Here is a 20,852-nt window from a genome sequence, read left to right as displayed (position 1 = left end):
CCTAAATGTCCGGGATTCGGCTTTTGCTTTCTACAGTCGCCATTTTTGCATTGCTTTAGGTCCCGCCTTCTCGCACGCCACCATTGGTCGGTCGGTCATGTAAGTAAGGCAAACATTGGTCAAACTGCATCTCAGTCATTACCCTCAGCAGAGAGCACAAGGGAGAGACAGAGCAGCGCTTGCTTATCAACAGTGGTACATGGCTCCTGAACGGTGTAAAAAAAGCCCAAATGTAAATTCACAGATGATTTACAGAGAAAATTCTGGTGTTTTCGTTTCGGTCGGGATCCGTGTAAAGCAGAATGCATGACCTGCAAAGCTGGCACGTACGTGTCAGTGTCAAATAAAGGTGCTAGCGACCTAGAAGCCCACATAAGGAAAGTATACAAGAGAACAAGGTTAGGGTTAGGAAGTGGTGGAAATCAGGAGATCAGGAGGATTTAAATTATTTGTTACTGAAATAGTGTAGTAGATTTTTTATTTTATTTTAACCCATGGCCATGAAAAGAAAGAGTGTCATGTAAAAGGTATTAAAAGCTAAACTATTATTATTGTTTCTCTATATTATCCTATTGTTGCGGGCCAAACGTTGAATGGAAAGGATGTATTACTTTATGTATAGTTGCAAGGTTGTGAATGCATTTGTCAAGTATTTTTTTGATGCATTCATCCATTCAATCCTGTTTCCTTGTTGCTGCAACCAGAAACCTAACAAAAATATGGTCACTCTATTATATATATATATATACCTCAATTAAATATGTTTTGAAAAATATTTAAAAAAACCAGCAAGGCTCAATCGTCCATTTCATAATGTATTTTAGCACTTCCGTCAGTGAAACAACACACTACAACCTGTAAAACCTTGAAGTAAATAATAGTAATCTAAATAAAATAAGATTATTATTTACATTAAACATTTGTTTTATATTTCCCCACAAGATGTGTAATATAGCTACCGCTCTGCGCTTTGAGAGGGATATGGGACACGAACAGTAAAGACCATCTCTAAGTTTTCTAATATCTTCATGTTTTCTCCTGATGTTCCAAGCAACTGACACTTATTGTAAAAGGTCTAAAGAGCAAATTTTATCTTCTGCACATTTAGGCTATGTTTGATTTTGTGCTGCCATGAAACTAAAATCACCATTGTGTGTGAAATGCGCTATACAAATAAACTTGACGCCATGTCTAACAAGCACAAACCTTTTAAATAGAATTTGATGTGCAAGCGAAAATGTAAATGAGAACCCAAAGGGAGAAACATTTATAATCCGCTGCGGAAATAGGTGAGATGTGAGTGAAGATTTGGAAAAAGAAAGGATTTCATGTCCAGTGAAATAACTAGCCTAATGGAATACTGTTAAATTCGCTGATAATCGGGTGACCAGATTGCAGAACAAAACACAAAGCCGACAAAGCTTAAATTTATGGGCTCACGTGACGTACCTCTCTTATTCGGCATGAATCCAAATGTTTCCATGGCTGTGATGTAACATTTAATTGCTAACCTATTATTTCTTTTGTAAACAAAGTTTTGTGCTATAATCTCATTATGACGCAGAGTTGCCATCCTGCAGTGTGTATATAAACTGCCGAGCGTGATCGATCACACAAATCACATGACATGCACTTGGTTGGAAGACAAAAATTTAGTAAATAATATTATTATTATAATATTTATTAAAAATACAGCTCTTATTAGTGGTTAAAAGTGTACTAATTACTATTTAATCCAATGTCAAGGAAGATAAAAATAGTTTTTGTGCCATAAGGTGAAGTGAGAGCTGGGTGAGCAGGGCAGCAAGGGGGCAGGGTGCCCCATACAAAAATGTAATATATGGCCATATATGTACTTATATTTTAAATAGCATGACATATATCTATACATATATTTGACTTATCTGAGAACACAATATATGACTGCAACATAAATCTATACATATATTTGACTTATCTGAGAACACAATATATGACTGCAACATATATCTATACATATATTTGACTTATCTGAGAACACAATATATGCCTGCAACATATATCTATACATATATTTGACTTATCTGAGAACACAATATATGCCTGCAACATATATGAACATTTATGTGTCCAAACATGTGAAGAAAATATTTGAGTTCATCCATATATGATACCATATATCTGCATATATTACAGTATAGTTTGGTTTCTCGCATATGGACAACATTAATTATAAATATGTGACATACATATTTGTTTTCAACATATTTAATAAATGTATGTAAACATACACTGTAACCCTTTAGCCTACTGTAAATTTACAACGAATTTCTTACAGAATTGTACTGTATTTCCATAATACAGTATTACAGCTGTAAATATACAGCACATTTCTGTTTTCGTCCTGATAAATTCGTTACCATCATACTGACTGAAAAGGCATTGCATTGTGGGATTGATTTCTTTCGCACTCAATTCAGTTCAAATCAGTGTTGCCAACTTAGCGCCTTTGTCGCTATATTTAGCGAGTATTCAGACCCCTCTAGCGACACATTTTCAAAAAAGCGACTAGCGACAAATCTAACGACTTTTGCTGGTGTTATTGGAGACTTTTAGAGACTTTTTGACGTGAAACCGCACATTGTTCTTCAGTTCTTACTCTTCTCAACGAGCCACGGGTGCTGCCGTTTTACCCATCCCCGTGGCAAAGCACTCACAGGCGGCACAGTTCTCGCGCACCAGCCCCTCCCAGCTGCATTTTTGGACAAACCTCAGTAACCTCCAAATGTTGCCAGCACAGTCCTGCGAGCGCGAGGTTTGCTTTCTCCTTGCCGTCACGCACCTCTCTCTCTGCGTCTACCCTGTTCAGTGAATGGTTGAGAGAGGAGCAGCAGCACGGCAGCTAACGGACGTGAATGAGCAGTGTTGTTTCCATGGACTTATCACTTATCTTTTGTTTTATATTTAAAGAATTTAGTTTGACCATTTTTTCCCCTTTCTTTTCTTGTGCTTATCACTTGTAATACTCACTATCACAGTGCTAGTTCACCCAGTTCCCGAACTCTCAATTCAGATAATTTTACACTCGTTCTATTGTCTGACAAAAAAATATAGTAGGCTAAATGAGAACAGCTTTATTGGACATTCGGCTATAGCCTATTATATTATATTATATTATATTATATTATATTATATTATATTAAAATACAGTATGTGAGCATGATTTTAATGAGAAAAAACATTAGGCAAGCAGAACGCAAGTATGCCGCGATGACGTCATGAATATGCTAATTGACGTATTACGTCATTTAGCGACATTTAGCGACTTTCAGGGGAGGCGTTAGCTACTTTCCTTTGAAAATAGTTGGCAACACTGGTTCAAATGTGACGCGTCATGCGAGCAGACAGTAACGTTAGGCAGCTACAACAGGCAAACTTGTTTTGTCAGCGGGATTCAACTGAACAAATAATCATTCCTGTTATCAAGATAAACAATGTCTGCGAATCTGTGAGCAATTTTAAAGCTTTTTTGAGGTTCGGTTCGTGTTTCAAACATTAGTTGCCTGTGACGCAGCAGAAAATGGACGACGTTAACGGTAGCAGCTACCTGAAGACGGATGGAAGAATTTGTCATTGAATAATCTAACCTGCGCGTGACGATAAGTGGGATTTAGAGTTTGAGAAGATGGAGAATTGTTCAACTGAGTGATAAGGTAAGCCAATATATAAGTTTTTTTTTTTTTTTTTTGCGTTCGCATTTCTACATTGTTTTCACGTATTTGGTTTGATTTTGCGAACGCGGTTTACTACCGTGGCCGCGCAACCAATTCACTGACTCTGTTCCACCTGTTTACCAAGTAACGTTAACTTCGACATTTCATATAATAGGCAACCTTTACCATGCTATTTGCATGACGTGCATTTGATATATATTTTTTTCGTTTTAGGCTTTGTAATCTGATGGCCATTGTTAATGTAAGTGCTTTTAAGTAGTGTTACAGTTATAGTCTATGTGGTAAAAAAAAAAATGCTGTCAAATTCTGTCAGTTCTGTGATCGTGCTTTTGAATCGTTGTCAGAATTTTGCTAGCACATGAAAATCCATGTTCCTAATGCTGTTTTCAAATGTAGTAGGCCTATTCCTGATTGCCATCCCATGGTCCTACAACTACTCCCTAATTCAAAGAAGTTAGACGGTGTTATCCTTCAAGCAGATAAGTAGAGATTATTCAGCAAATCTCATTAATTTGTAATATGTTTTATGTTTTGGTTCTGTTGATCAAGGTTGTGCTGTCCTTTTTAAAAATTGTTTCAGGAATTTGCATCGCTGATGTCCAGCAATCTACATTTGCCAGAAAGTCCACGACTTATTTCCTGGTATGTAAACATTAAAGGGGTAGATGAAACCTAAAATGAAAAGCCATCATTTACTCACCCCACTGCAAAATATGTTTTTCTTAATTAGTGTTTTTATTTTGTTTCCAGTCCAGATATCTACAATTCTTACATGAAGAAGCATTTAATAGACACGTAAAAATTGTCGTTTTCTGAAAGAATAAGTCAAAATTAAGTGAGTTTATGCTTAAAACAAACAAAATTATATGCCAGTGCATTTTAGCATTCTAACCAATTTTAATTTTTAGTTGAAAAATTTAATTCATAGAACTATGAATAGACAACTACATCGAACCACAGTGGAACCCACAGTAGTTATTTTAATTATTAATATTATTTATTTATTCTTTTTTTAATTTTTTTTTTATTCCATTACAGGTCAATCTCTAAGCAACCAGTGCTGGATATTAAGTTTGGAAGGTCAAGGTGTGTGTGAAGGATCACAGCCTCTTCATCACTGGCCTGGCAGCGCTGTTTGCCTCCTCCTATAACTTCAGCTTGCAGTACAGGAAGAGGCAGCACCTTGAGTTTGTTCAGAGGTTAGTCACTGGCATATTTGCCATTATATATATATATATATATATATATATATATATATATATATATATATATATATATATATATATATATATATAAGACTGAATTGTGTCACTAACCTTGACTTGACAGTATTTATTATGTTGACTACTGGTATGAACAATATGGCCCTGGTTTCCATACAGGGCTTAGCTTAAGCCAGGTCTAGGCCTTAATAAAATTAGGGTATTTAAGCAGCTTTTATAATAATGTATCATTTAAAAAAAAAAACATTACTGGTGTGCATCTTGAGATAAAACAGTGGCAGTCATATATTTTAAGATATGTCAGTGCAAGTTGTTTTCAGTTAAATGATTAGTGAAAATTCTGTCAGTAATTACTCACCCTCATGTCGTTCCAAACCTGTAAGACCTTCGTTCATCTTCAGAACACAAATTAAGATATTTTTGATGAAATCTGAGAGGTTTCTGAACCACCCATAGACAGCAACGTCTTTGCAACTTTTAAGGCCCAGAAAGCTAGTAAAAACATTGTTTAAAGGAACACTCCGACTTTTTGGGACTTTAGCTTATTCACAGTATCCCCCAGAGTTAGATAAGTCCATACATACCTTTTTCATTTCTGTGCGTTCTGTAAGTATTATTTGACGCACCCACCGCTAGCCTAGCTTAGCACAAAGACTGGATGTAAATGGATAATGGTAGCATACTAATCCCAATAAGTGACAAAATAATGCAAACATTTTCCTATTTACATGTTGTGATCTGTATAGTCACAGCGTGTACAAATAACAAGGCTATATGAGACAGAGACCATTTTTAATCGTATTTATACTGGGAACTATATTCTCACTAGGCATAGGAGCACAGCTAACGTTACTTGGGCGGAGTGATTAGCGCAGCACACGAGACGCCCTGTGGTGAGGAGCAGAGAGTTCGCTCAGAGTTGGAGTAATAGAGTCAGCAATTACTAGATAGTAAATTTATAGTTTACAATCATGAGTGTTCGCTGTATTGTAAAGAGCTGCGACAATAAACAGGGGAGACCAGGTAATACTATGATGTTTCATAGAATTCCAACCAAAAACGCTGACCTGATGAATCGATGGCTACTAAACACACCTGTAAACAGCATCACGAAGTATTTCGTTTGCTCTGAACATTTTACTATAGACGACTATTTTGTAAAAATGCAAGTTGCCACACGGACCATGAAACGCGTGCTAAAGGATACAGCCATCCCATCGATAATAAAGACAGGACAAATTGGATCACCTGTTGCTGCGGTAAGTGTTCCGTTATGTTTTGAGATGACTAACATTAGCCATACTGTAACAGTGCCATGCTAATGTAATGTAACCTTAGTAGTGAGTGACACTATTACGTGAATAGGGGCTCCATGTATCCCCTTTATTGTTATTATTGTGTTGTCATGACCACACTATATGCCATGGCTATACTACAATTTCATTGAACTATGAATGATCATTATAACAAAATCACTTACTTGGTGGACAGCTGACCATTAGGTCATGTTCGTTCTGATTCTCCCTTCTACATCAATCTGTTCGGCATCTTGTCTTACAGCTTCCAAAGTTTGTAACTCCTCGTCTGTGTATTCTGGCTCAAAACTATATGGTTCTGGATCTTGGTTTGATACACAGTAAAATTCCTCTGACAATTCCTCAAAATCAGCCATGATCACGAGTCACGTCTAGCTAGTTAGTCACGTTTGTTTTGTTTACGGAAAACATCAACAGGGCGTCTCGTGTGCGGCGCTAATCACTCCGCCCAAGTAGCCACTCCGCCCAAGTAACGTTAGCTGTGCTCCTACGCCTAGTGAGAATATAGTTCCCAGTATTTATACGATTAAAAATGGTCTCTGTCTCATATAGCCTTGTTATTTGTACACGCTGTGACTATACAGATCACAACATGTAAATAGGAAAATGTTTGCATTATTTTGTCACTTATTGGGATTAGTATGCTACCATTATCCATTTACATCCAGTCTTTGTGCTAAGCTAGGCTAGCGGTGGGTGCGTCAAATAACACTTACAGAACGCACAGAAATGAAAAAGGTATGTATGGACTTATCTAACTCTGGGGGATACTGTGAATAAGCTAAAGTCCCAAAAAGTCGGAGTGTTCCTTTAAATAATCCATGTAACTAGTGCAACCTTAAAGGAGAACTCCGGTCAATTTTAACATTTAAATTTGACTTTAAAAAATGTGCAGAAACCCTGCTTCATAATATTTAGGTTGAACCACTGTAGCTATATATTTACCAATGTTTTTACCACTTTTCTGGGCTTTGACAGTTGCAATGATATTGATTTCAATGGAAGGACAAAACTATCAGATTTCATCAAAAATATCTTCATTTGTGTCCCGAAGATGAACAAAAGTCTTGAGGGTGAGTAATAATGACAGAATTTAAATTTTTGGGTGCAAACATGCATTTTAGTCTGGTAAATCATGTTGTCATATATGCAATAAACATTGCAAGGCTTGCAATTAAGTTAAATTATTTCTGTCACAAAGGTTTGGGCTGGATTCTGGCAGTGTGTGCTCTATATAAACGGAGAGTCTAAAGACTGCCTTTCCACTGATACTCTGATGTAGGGCTGCATCTAACGATTATATTTGTTGTCGATTAATCTATCGATTATTTCTTCGATTAGTCGACTAATCTAACGATTATTTTTCCGATTAATCTAATGATTATTTTTGGGATTAGCTGATTTATCCACTGGGAAACTTTACAATAAATAAGTACAACAATATATCAGCTGTATTTTGAAGAGGGTAGTGCATCTGTATATTATTTTATCATGAAATCTATGAATGATGACAAAAAAATATATTTCAGAAAGGGTAATTGTCATTTTATTATGAAATATGCGAACAGGAAGCATTTTAAGCTTTATTTTTAACTAATGGTACAGTTTCATAAAATGTAAGATACAGTCACAGGCCTATTTAGGAAACGTGTTTAATATAGTCTGTTATTAATTACTTTAGTGGGAGTATGATGATTTACTCAATTAACTTGTCCGAAAATACACTTGTGTTTATCTGCAAAAAGGTTCACATACACTAGATTGCAGCCTAGGCTACTGTTAATGTAAATATAACGTTAGTCGTTTGTTTCTAAAGTCTACATTAGTCCTGCGCGGGACGGATTTCTCCCTTAATAATTTCTAAAAAGCTGACATCTCAGTTCATCGCGATCTCACAAATATCTGTTATTATAAATGAAACTGGCTGCACAATTAATCTTTCATAATATCTACACTTTGTTTGCTATAATCAGATGATTTGCCAGTGTGCAGAATTCAGCACTAAACAAAAAGTCCATTTTGAGCGGTGAGGGGATTCTATAAATGCATCTGATTTGCGTTCAAGAAATCAACACATCTGTCTGTGATTGGCTACATTGTTCAACGCTGCAAACATGTTATAAATAGATAGAGACTCTGGCCTGTAAATCGTTTCTATTTTGTTTGTTATTGTTGCTTTTGTGCAACAGATGAATGACAATTTATTTGTTTATAGATGTTCAATTTATAGATAATTCTATTTTGCGGGAGTCTCGCGAATCGTTTTATTCTCCCGCAACCAGCACACACACACACGGGTGCATTACCGCCCGCGCCCGCACTCGGCCATCAGATCCATATTTCCGCGCCGCACTCTGTTGCGTTGGGTCCCGCGGGAGTGCAGGTCTGCAGTCTACATGTGCATACACAACTTTTAAAAACCGTAGTTTAAAGTATTCCCATACTTTGGATGATCGTGGTCTGTCATTTTCACCATGAAGCAGAAGCCGCCATTACTCGATATTTAAACGTAAATAATTAATGTGACGCGTCGGCGCATTTCATGCGTGTCGACGTATTTTCATAGTCGACGTAATCGATGACGTCGACGCGTCGTTGCGGCCCTACTCTGATGGCACCGGATGAGGGGATGATATTGTTAATGAGCTGGGTGATGAGTAGACAAAAGTTGTAGAATAAAACTTTAAATCTGGCAACCCCACTTCCAAAAATTTAGTTAGTTGACAGTGTGCATGTAAACAGACACATTGAGTTGATGTATTTTACCAGGGCAGAAAAAATATCAGTTATTGATCACAACATCCAACATTGCATTTTTTTTTTTTTTTCACAACATCCAACATTGCATTTTTTTTTTTTTTTTCATGTTGTTCAGTTTTAGACAGCTTTTGTGCCGTCTCTCTTTGTCAAAATATATACACTCAGTTAATAATATTTAATTGTTGCCTTTTAGACGCTTTCTTGACATCAATCCTGAACGTGGATCAAAAACAAAGAAAGGACAAGTAACTTCAAAGAAAACTGGCCAAGTTGTGCAAAACAAGAACACCACTGTAAGCCTACAGGTGTCCTCACTTCTGCGAAACCTTGCAGACTTTGAATGGGATTTCGTTTGCACTTTTATGGACTTCAAAAAAGAAACAGCATTTCACTGTCGTTATAAAGCTTGGAAGAGCCAGGACATTTTTTAATAGAACTCTGATTGTATTCGTCTGAAAGAATAATGTCATATACACCTAGGATGACTTGAGGGTGAGTAAATCATGTGCTAATTTAAATTTTTGGGTGAACTATTCCTTTAATTAAGTGCTAACTGTTACCTGTTTGTTGTTAAGTGTTAAAATTGCATTTTATGTTTAAAAAGTAATTCAGCCAACATGTTCACAGAAGGCAATTTAACTAAATAAATGTTTTAAAACCCAGAAAATGTTGTTTTCTTTTTCCTAGTGTGACTACTCTTATGAAACCTTAAAGTATAATATTTTAATTATGTAATAATAAAAGCAGTATTCCCTGTAAAAATACAATTTATTGCTGTCGACAAGTTTAATAATGTAAAATGTGGTATATACTGTATTTGGTAATTACAGTGGAGTACTGTAAATGCTGTTTACTGTAGTAGTGTTGTAAAAATACAGTATGTGGATGGCAACCCAGCTGCCAGTATTTAACTGTAAATTTACAGTGAAAAGTGACAGTGTACATGCATGTGATACTGATGCATTTTTAAAGCTGTGGCATATGGTTATGGTACTTTGTGGATGTATTTGTCAAAAATGACAAAGAAAACACTGCATTATTGTATTAAAATACTATATTTGGTATTCACACAATAGACAAAATCTCCAACTATAGGCATTTAATTTCAAGGCATTCAGATATAAGATTTGTATCCCTAATATATGTGAAAGTATGTACTATAGAAATAAGTACATATAGGCATGTATACATATATGCGTCATATAGGCATGTATACATATATGCGTCATATAGGCATGTATACATATATGCGTCATATAGGCATGTATACATATATGCGTCATATAGGCATGTATACATATATGCGTCATATAGGCATGTATACATATATGCGTCATATAGGCATGTATACATATATGCGTCTTACATATATTTCACATTTATGTGCATATACGGGAAAATATATGGCACTTACATGAAAACGGCCATTTTTGATATATTTTGAAATATATGTTTCATACATGTGTTTTACATATATGAATTTTGCATATATTCTCATATATGCAGCAGACATACATGGGCACTAACATTATATATGTAATTTACATATATTGACATATATTACATTTCTGTATGGGGCGTTCGGATCGACATGAGTATCGCGGTTCTTACCGTGGGTGGTGTATTGCATTTTTTCGGTTTGGTTTGAATATCGTTACACCCCTACTTATATGTAATGCTGGGAGTCAGATGCAGCCCATCGTTTGGCAAACTTCCCATTAGAGGCTGAGTTAGTGTCAACTGCACTGGAGGCTGATGTAGTGGCAACCTTCACTCCTACTTGTTCATTCTGTGGAAAATACTTCAGAAGTGGCCCTAAGGTGCGAAGGACATTGGCAACGCAGGTAATTCTAAATTCATAGACTATCACATGAAAATCATGAAGAAATGATTTGCTTCTTGCAAATCTACTCTTTACAAGAAGATTCCACTTGTTAACATTAGTTAAATCTTAATGTTAGTTAGTTAATAGACCTGTTTTGGGCTAATGTAGTGGGACGTACTGCTGCGTCTAATTAACCTATGCGTTCGGGCGTGAGTTCAATCATAACGATGCGGGACCATATAAAAAGGGTTTCGAGTCACTAGCTGCGTTTACATGGACCCTTATAATCGGATTGAAGGCTCAATCGGATTGAAAAACCTTCATGTAAACACCTTAATTGATCCGATTGAGCTCGATCCGATTGAAATTTCGATCGGATTGAAAGGGGTGGTTTATTCCTTTTCTAATCTGATCAAGAGAACATGTAAACACTTAATCGGACTGAAAACCAAATCTGAAAGGAATGCGCATGTGACGTAGAAATGACGTAATGACGTATGACGCACTGTTGTTTTTGAAGGGAAGATGGCGTGCGGTAAGCAAAATTGGTCTGTAGCAGAAACCACGTTGTTGCTGAATATTTTGAAGGAAGAAAAAATAGTTGAAAGATTAGACGGTCGCAAGTCACGCAATAATGACTTGTTCAAGCAGGTTTTTGAAAAACTTAAAGAAGCTGGAATTAACAGGTCAGTCGAGCAAATAAAAAAACGCTGGAAAGGGCTTAAAAGTGGGTACTACAAGGCGAAAAACCAAAACAACAAAAGTGGAGAATCCCCGGCTAATTTTCCATTCTATACCATTATGGATGAAATAATGGGAGGAAGACCACTGGTGAACGTCACAGCACATGGTGTGGATGTCGGCTTCCCAGAAGAAGATTCCCTTGATGCGAGTGCTTCTACCGTCCCGGAAGACGCGTCTGGTAAGTTGTGATAATTTTACCGCAGCGTAACGCATGCAGAGATGTGCACACTAACATTACATGTACACTTATTGGTCATATAGTTAGCTATTATTCATAATGATTTTGATATGTAGATATTGAGAGCAACTTTGAGGAAGAGGGAATGAGCAGCTCTGTACACACAGAAGAGGAGACAGCTGATGGCCATGCTCTACCAAGCGCTGCAAAAAAGAGTAAGTTTCATGCCAAATCATTCATTATGAGAAAAAATAACTTGACTGCATTCTACAAATGCTTTTATTAATGCATTATTCATTATTAATTCCTGTGTTGCCCAACAATCAAAGCCATAACATTTGGCATTGCTAGACCCATGGCATTTAGTAATCGAACAACAGGAACATTTTAGTAACACGTTTTGAAACATGGGAACATCCTTGCTTTCTTGTTAAGTGTTTAATAGAATGAAACACGTTTTGTTAGTAATTTCTCCCAAAAAAAAAAAAAAAAATAAATAACATGCCCCACTAAACTTGCATGTTAACTACAGTTTTACATATCCTGTGTTTAAAGAAGAACACAAACTCACAGTCTTGAATTTGGGGTTTGTGGAACATCTATTTTGTTGTGATTGTACAGTAAAAACAACATCTACATCTTGTTTCTTTATCTCTGCTTACTCTCATTTTTGAAATCTGAAAACTTTGGTCTTTAAGTAATGTAAATTTCACATTAGGTTGAATGGAAATAATGCATATCTTTCTGTTCATTTAGGACGAAAGACCTCATCTGGTTATGCCAAACTAATGCACGTTTGGTCAGCTGAACAAAGAGCCTTCTTGGATAGAATTGAACAACACCAAGAAAGAAATCAACAACGTGACGAGATGTTACTCTCAAGGTTTCTGGAAGAAAGCACTCGCTCAACTGAACGTCTGTTGGGACAAATATTTGATGGTCTCAGGAGTATTATTCCGCAACCCTATGAAGCAGCTCCTCATTTCCAGGCACAGGCTCCACCACTCAATCCTTATATGCAGCCTCCGCAGCACTACCCAGGCCAATTTTACAGTAGGCCAGTGCATTATTCTGCTAATGTTCCAAACGGCAATTAAACCAGTAGCTCTGATCACAGCCTGCATGACCTATAGATTAAAATAGTAAAATTAATGCTGTCAAATCAATTAATTGCATCTAACATAAGTTTGTTTTATATATATATATATATATATATATATATATATATATATATATATATATATATATATATACACATACATACATACATACACACACATATATATACATACACACATATATATACATACACACATATATATATACATACACACACACACACACACACACACACACACACACATATATATATATATGTGTGTGTTAGGTGCAATTAATCGATTTAACAGCACTAAATAAAACAAAAACGGTCTTAGTTGTGTAGAGACAGTTGTTTAAGCTATTTGTAAAGAAAGTAATGTAAGCCAGTTGGAGTATTCAACAGTTTTTTTGTTTAAGTGTCACTTCAGTGAAGTGTTTAAGTTTAACAAAATTGTTTTTGCAACTTCACTTTGTTATTGCACCTGTTAACATGAACATTTTTGTTGAAACTATTGCAATAAGTATTGCACTGGCACTTTTAAGAGCTACCTTGTATTTGTTGTATGAAACTGTTTCTCATTAAAAGTTATATTTTCATCTCAGAGGTGTTTTTTAAAGGCTGCATTTAGTGGAAATGTCCTGTACGAAGGGGAAAGTGGGTGGACATGTAATTGGTCAGAGCTATTCTTGCATTGCTACCAGTAGCATTGCACTCCATATTCACTGAGTGGTTAGGTTGAGGATAGATAGCATTGAGGTCACAAGCCTCTTCCAACCACCTGCTGTTGGCATTGTCCTTCTCGGCCTGGCAAAAGTTATGCAGTGCACAGCAGGTAGCAATCACAGTTGGTGTGAAGGTGAAGTGAAAATCGCTTCTTTTTAGCAGCACCCTCCACCTTGACTTCAAAATCCCGAACGTGTTCTCAACTCCCACCCGTAGTGAGCTCAGGTAGGCATTAAAAGATTCTTGCTCAGGGGTCAAATGTGCAGAATTTATGTATCCTTTCAAGAGCCAGTCAAGGAGGGGATATGCAGGGTCCCCAACTATTAAAAGCCTAGTGTCTTGTCCCTCGATGTTCTTCACACCCTAAAAATAAAAAAATAATTACATGGTATTATTAAATTAATATTCCCTTTAAAAAGTAAAGCTGTCACCAGCCTCACCTTTGGTAGCAGGTGGGATCTTTGGAAGAGGTCAGACTGGCGTAGAACATTGGCATCATGAGCACTGCCTGGCATTTTACAGCTGATGCTCCAAAAACTACACAGAAGTGTGTATATATATATATATATATATATATATATATATATATATATATATATTAAATCCACTTAAAGTATGCAAATAGTTTATAAAATTGTATACAAAAATGCAGTTTTTAAAACAAGCATGATATGTTATTACTCTTAATTATTTTTACATTTTTAATTATTTTGAGAAAATACATTTCAAATAATTCATGCTAAATAATAATTTGGCTTACCATAATTTGTGATCAACAACAGCTTGCAAAACGTAAGAAGGCCAGCCTTTACGGTTAACAAAATCTTTGTATCCGTCTGAAGGTGGAAGGATGGGAATATGTGTTCCGTCTATAATTCCCATTATTTGAGGAATGTTGTGCATCTCCTGAAACCTCGTGGCGATCTCCAATGCTTCCTCCTCATTTGGCACCTGGATCAGCTGTTTTAACGGACCTCTCACCATGCCTTTGCAGAACATGTAGATAAATTTCTTCACTGTGCTTTTATGGACGCCAAATTGATTGGAGATGACACTGTATTCCGCACAGCTGCCGAGTTTATACAGTACGATTGCGACTCGCATTGTCAATGGTATTGGTGCTCTCACCGTAATTTCATCGGGTGCCATGTACCCCTCTACCATTGAACATAGGGTCATAAATGACTGTCGTGTCATCCTAAAATTTTCCTTCCACTCCACGTCCGTGAAGTGGTGCAAGACAACGTTGTCCCACCAGTCCTTGCTTCGGACTTTCATCCACAAACGCCTTGTTCTGGGCTCTGGCAGAGGCATTTTAATTGCTTGATAAATACAAGCAGCACGGCACAAAGCATCACGCGCTCGTCGTCTCCTAATTAGCAGCTGAAGTATGTAAATGTTAAATCTGATTTTTAAAACAAAAAAAATAAGCAATGGTAAGAGGGTGGCTGTTATGCGCATCGTGGAACGGTGGCGGGAATCGTCTAGTGCACTGATTGTGCGTAACTGCGCATGTCTAAAACGATCAAATCAGATGTAAAGCTTGTGACATGTAAACGCGCACATCAACCCGATTACTTTATTTGTCGTCCATGTAAACACCTTGTTCGGATTTATTAATCGGATTGATTTCATTCCGATTGAGCCATGTAAACGCAGCTACTGTTTACCTGTGGCTGTCGTCTGCGTGGTGCGTCATTGCCCGGGCACTGCCCCTCCTGGTTCTTCATCCGTTCTCGCTTGGAGGTATGTGTTTGGTTGACTAGTTAAACAGATGCGTGATGTCATGTAAACAATTGTTCCGTTTTAGCTTCGAGGATAAATCGCGGCTGTGGGCAGCTGCTACTCTCCTATGGCGTTCCTCTTGCGCGGTTCCGCGTCTGGTGATGCGTTGCGCTTGAGGATAAATCGCAACTGTGGGCTGTTGGCAGTTGTTACTCTCCTTTGGCGTTCCTCATGGTGTTGTCTTGTGTGCGCGTGACGTGGACGGGCGACTGTTATGAAATGAAGGTACGTAAAACCTTCACTATTGCGTGGCGCTCCCTTTTTTAGATTGCAAGTATATGTTTTGTTTATATTTTAGGAGGAATAGACTGGTCAGTGACACCTGTGGGGCAACGCTGCTTGACGCTGCTGCTTTATATACCCGGATTCCTGCTGTTTGTACGTCCATTCTTCCCGGCCATAACATTTCTCATCAACACGTGCGCTCGACTTGTGCGTCTTGTGTGACGCCTGCTCTCTAGCGCTCCTTCTTGTGATCGCTGGGTTGTTTCTCCAACTAGTCTTTCAATTTGTGTGATTTTATATATATTTTTCTGTGTATTTATTTATGCATGTTTTGGTTTGTTTATGCCGGTTCTGCTTTTGAAAGTATTGTTAGAAGAATCCCAGGTAGCAAACAGACGTTGGCCCAACATTGGCCCGACGTCTGTTGTTGTGTTGGGCCAACGTTGGGTGCTGACGTTGGCCCAACGTAATTTTGTCCGTTGGGCCAACCATGCTATTGGACGGCCAGCAGACCTTCTGCCAACCTAAAAAATACCTTACCAACCTTCTGCCAACTTAAAAACCACTAAAACAACATTGGGCCAACGTTGGGCCAACCATGTTTTTGGATGGCCAGCAGACCTTCTGCCAACCTAAAAAATACCTTACCAACCTTCTGCCAACTTAAAAAACACTAAAACATTGGGCCAACCATGTCATTGGACAGCCAGCAGACCTTAAAACAAATTAAAAAATATAGCCTATTTTAACCATCTGCCAACTTCATAAATAGTAAATCTGCAAACTTATAAATAAATAGGCTTTACCTACCTTACACTCAAATTTTAAGATTTTAACATGGCCTATTCATTGTTGAATTGCATTAAGAGATGGCACAACAAACAAACTGAATTGGATATAGAACCTATTTATTGGTAACAAAATTAACTCATTATATAGACATTATATACAGATACATTCTGCAGATTTTCATTCTGGATTTGCAACGATGAGTCAATCGACAAAAAAGTAGAAAAAAACTACATAAAGGCAGCGGAAAAAATGCAAAGAAAAATAAAACAAAGTCAAAGAAATCAACAAGGAACCAAAAAGTGACAAAAAAGGTGGCAAAGAAAATGCAGAAGAAGACCAAAAAGATTTTTTTGCAGATTTGAAGTGAATTAGAGATTGTGTGTGGCTCTGATGATGAAGACGGAGCAGAGGAGAAGTAGCAGCATATACTCCTGTAAAAAAAAAAAAAAAAAAAAAAACTTTTTAGAACATTTAAGATGTGTTGTTCTATTTTAATTACACAACCCAAAACAGAAAAAAAAGTTTTTTTGCAAGAAATGTATCATGTTGGGGTAACAAATTTTTTATACATCTTAATGCAGTGTACACCTAGATGAAATACACTTCTGTTTAGCGGTGGGGTTAGACAGAGGAAGAAAAAACAATCATTGGAAGACACTTACATTCACTTTCACAGCTGCTGGAATCTGCTTGAGGCATCTGCTTTTCTGTGTTAAAGAAAAAATATATTAATTATCAAAATGTAAATTACTTAAAACTTATATATTAATATATATATAAGTAAGGGATAATGTATAGAGAGGCGGTCGTTATAGCGAATAACAACCCCGACAGGCTGAACAGGACCCCGACGCGAAGCGGAGGGGTCTTGAATCAGCCTGAAGGGGTTGTTATTCGCTATAATGACCGCCTCTCTATACATTATCCCGCTTATTACATGGCTACCTACAAAATAAATAAATAATTTGCCACGAATTATTGATTTAAAAAGGAGTTTATTGATTTAAAAACGATTGTATTGCTTCCGCCAAAGAAAATGTCCGGCAACGGTCTGTTATACTTCGCAGTGGTCTGTTATCAAGAAATAACAGACTGCATTCTACATTGGAATTCAGCCAAGCCATGTAATAATAATTAATAACATATTTGATCAGCCTTAAAAAGGGCTTGTGTACCTTTTTCTGTTGCTCTTTTTTTTCTTCCTCCATTTCGGTCTCCACTATACTTCAGCCAGGTTTTTATTTTTTCCTCGGCTTTCACCACTTTTGTTCCTTGTTTTTTGGCTGCATCTGTCAGCATGAAATTAAAGAAAATTAAACAGAGAAAGGGTTAGCAGACAGATCATATCTGAGGTGTATTTTGTTGAGTTCTGTATGATTAGTGGATTAATTGGCATTCTTTCATTGACTTGCATTGTATTTCATTCAATGACACATTATGTGTATTATATGTAAGGAGTTTTTTAAAACATATCACCTATGACAACTTTTGCTAGCAAGAGTGTAGAAAATGGGCTCTTCTGTCCTCTCCCTTGCCAATTAAAATTGTTGGCCAACTCATTGGTTATTATTTCCCTCATGATTCTGTGGACAATGTCTTTGGCAGATGTTCCACCCAAGCTGGTAAGATATCTTGTCTATGAAAAAAAAAAATGTTAAGCAGCAGTAAATCAGATCTCTACAATGTTTGTATTCTTTTAAGTGAAGTAACAGAACATCATTTGAATTTACCAGAGAACGTTGTGTGTCTCTGTTTGACAGCCTATCCTCCAGATCTTTTATGCCTGTCATGCTCCTTAATGGAAACTGAAACTCCTCATTTACAACTTCAGCTGCATTCTCTCTTCGCATAATGGCCTGAAGGAGGAGCGTATTCTGCCTGACTTGACCCTTTATCTCTTCCAGCATCTGGTAGAGCCGGAGTTCTCTTTCTGATTCAGACAAACATACAATGCAACATTATAACTACACAGAATTGAACGTATAAAGAGAGAGACTGCATCTCTTCTTTTGTTGTCTTTATCATAACATAACTTTTCCAGCCTTTTATTGAATCCATCCAAGCTTTTTTTTGAGACGTGTTGCTGGCATTAAAGGACAAGTTCGGTATTTTACACTTAAAGCCCTGTTTTCAGATCGTTTCTGATGAAATAGAACGGTTAAGATTAAAATTTGGAATTGGGGGAATCAAGCAGTATGCAGTAAAGGATATGCCACAAACCCATCCTTATACTGTAAAAGAAGGACTTTTGAAACAGTCTGTGTAGGAACAATAGTCAATGACTGCCCGGGCTGTTTCACAAAGGATATATCAAGACTTGATGAATCAATGGGATAGGTGAAAAAAGATGACTTGTTTTGGAATTTAAGACAGACTAGATGCGATGCTTCCTTGTCTTTTAAAATGTTTTTCACTATATAAATATCTCCATTGAACAGAATATAGTTGTCTCCCTCTGATAAACTAATTAAAGTTCCACCATTTACATATTTCTTATACTGTGTAAACTGCTGAGATGTCACATTGTATGGAAAAGGCCCATTCTTATGTTCCTGGTAAAAACCATCCTTGCACACCCTTATTTTAGTTCTGACACTTGCTTTTTCTGACAATCTCCTGATGATCTGTTGAAGGGGCTGGGTAGGGGTCCTTATCAATTTTTTTAATGTGTAGAGGAAGTTCTCAAATGGGAAAGCTGCGAAATTATGCAGCACACCAAACTGCCTTGCATCATTGGCAAGATGTGTCAGCCCGTGTATGTTATACACAACGTAATTACCATAAACAGATTGAAAATGCTCGACAAATGTGATCAGTAACTTTTCAGCAAAATCACAGTACTGGAGACACAGTGAGGGGCAGCATAATATTCGAATGGCTACATGCAGAAGCATAAAATTGTGGTATAGAACATTCGGCAGATGGTCTTTCAGTGCTACTGGACCAGTGTACAGGAGGAAAGTTCTGAACTCTGTTGCTTTCCACCTATCTACCTCAACAAGGGATCTCCCTTTCCGTGCAAACTCTCTGGGGAGTCTCATGGCAAAGGACATAAGCACTGCAGAAATCAGGCCTATCTGATGAGCACCTAAACGAGTTGGAAGTGGTCCCCTCATCCAAAACCCTATCAACTTTCTCACAACCCCAAGAAAAACCAGGTGCATAACATCTAATGGAAATTGGGAGACCATACCAATTCCAACCCTTGTCAACACACTGGTCCCTTTATGGTGAAACTCATCGTCTTTATTAATAAAAGACGTATCTGTCCGTAAAGGTGAATCGACTTCAGGAAAAGTCATGCGATTTTCCAACCATGTTCCCTCCTGTGTGCATTTTTCACAGCCGTGGTATGCATTGTGGGCTTTAATGTTTTTTACGAAAGCCCTCGCACTTGCATCGCAAACAAAATTTGAAATTTTAATATCTACACATTTGCCAATTACATCCACACCCTCTAATTTAAGTTTTCCATATTCATTCACAAATGATTCTAGGAACAGATTGACATTCTCTGGTTTTTTAGATCCAAGATATAAAGCGATGACGAATGGTTGCTTTGTTTTGTCTTCCTCTACCAAGCCTAGAATGGGCCAGAGCTGCTTATTGCTGCTTTTGAACAAAGGTAGTCCATCAATATTCACTTGTAAATGAATGGTCTTTGGGAGATGGTCTATCTGGTTTAACACATGCCTAATGCCTTTCTCAATTCCAAAATAATGCATGGTGCCACCAGCAATCTGCTGGACCTCATAATTAGTTGGAGTGCCTAAAAGAGTGCGGGCATCCTTTGGGAGATATGGATGATGTTTTCTCAGGATGCCCAACAGCCCATTTAGATGGCATTGTGGTATTTGGCTGTCTATTGCCCAACCTCTGAGCTCCTCCCCAAGACACTCAGCAGACTCAACAAATTCGTCATCACTTGAGTCAGTTTCTGTCAGAGCATCTGACCAAAATCCATCAATCACGTTATCGTCAACATTAAACTCAGTCTCTAACTCGTCTGATTCATAGGACATGGGCCAATCAGATGCAGCATCTGACCATACATCATCAGCAGGGGCGTTTTTTTCCAGGCATATGTTTATGTCGGCTGCGTCAGATTCAGCATTGAAGTAAACCTCACTAGCCCTCCGCTTTGCCTGACGTTTAAGTGTTCTGTCTGAATAAATGTTGTTTGCAGACATAGTTAGTATGCTGCCAAACAAATAACTAATGTTAATTACAGTTACTACAGCTTATTTCGATTCTGTTTAATCTATACTACGAAAGATACAATGCTTGCTAGGTAGCTAACGTTAACTGTTAGAATCTAGCAGGCTAACGGTAGATAGTTACATTGTTACATTGAAAGTAAATTATGCTGGCTAAATTATAAGGCTACATTTACATCAGATTGCTAACGTGAAGCCATAACAATGCCTTACTAGATAACAGATTTATTATTATATTAAAACAATATA

At 37.3% G+C, this 20,852-nt stretch overlaps 1 protein-coding gene and 1 long non-coding RNA gene across 4 annotated transcripts; both read left to right on the top strand.

Moving 5' to 3' along the window:
• Positions 1–3,361: 3,361 nt before the first annotated feature.
• LOC311081061 lies at positions 3,362–9,919 on the top strand. Of its 3 annotated transcripts, XR_014605789.1 has the most exons (5): positions 3,362–3,692; positions 3,927–3,954; positions 4,110–4,355; positions 4,752–4,912; positions 9,206–9,919. It is a non-coding gene; the product is annotated as an uncharacterized lncRNA (long non-coding RNA). The 3 variants fall into 3 exon arrangements; XR_014605788.1 differs by lacking the exon at positions 3,927–3,954; XR_014605790.1 differs by having other exon boundaries at positions 3,362–3,954.
• A 1,443-nt stretch (positions 9,920–11,362) lies between these two features.
• On the top strand, positions 11,363–12,925 carry LOC311082036 (uncharacterized protein; the record flags this gene model as incomplete). Its single annotated transcript, XM_084112782.1, has 3 exons — positions 11,363–11,759; positions 11,876–11,974; positions 12,516–12,925. The coding sequence occupies 3 exons, from the start codon at positions 11,363–11,365 to the stop codon at positions 12,854–12,856; spliced, it is 837 nt and encodes a 278-aa protein (XP_083968908.1). The 3' UTR covers positions 12,857–12,925.
• Between the last annotated feature and the right edge of the window lie 7,927 nt (positions 12,926–20,852).

This window comes from Abramis brama, assembly GCF_963993115.1.
Source record: "Abramis brama genome assembly, chromosome: 4".
Classification (NCBI taxonomy): domain Eukaryota; kingdom Metazoa; phylum Chordata; class Actinopteri; order Cypriniformes; family Leuciscidae; genus Abramis; species Abramis brama.
Note: the sequence above shows the minus strand (reverse complement) of the source record. Positions and strands in the feature narration are given on the sequence as shown.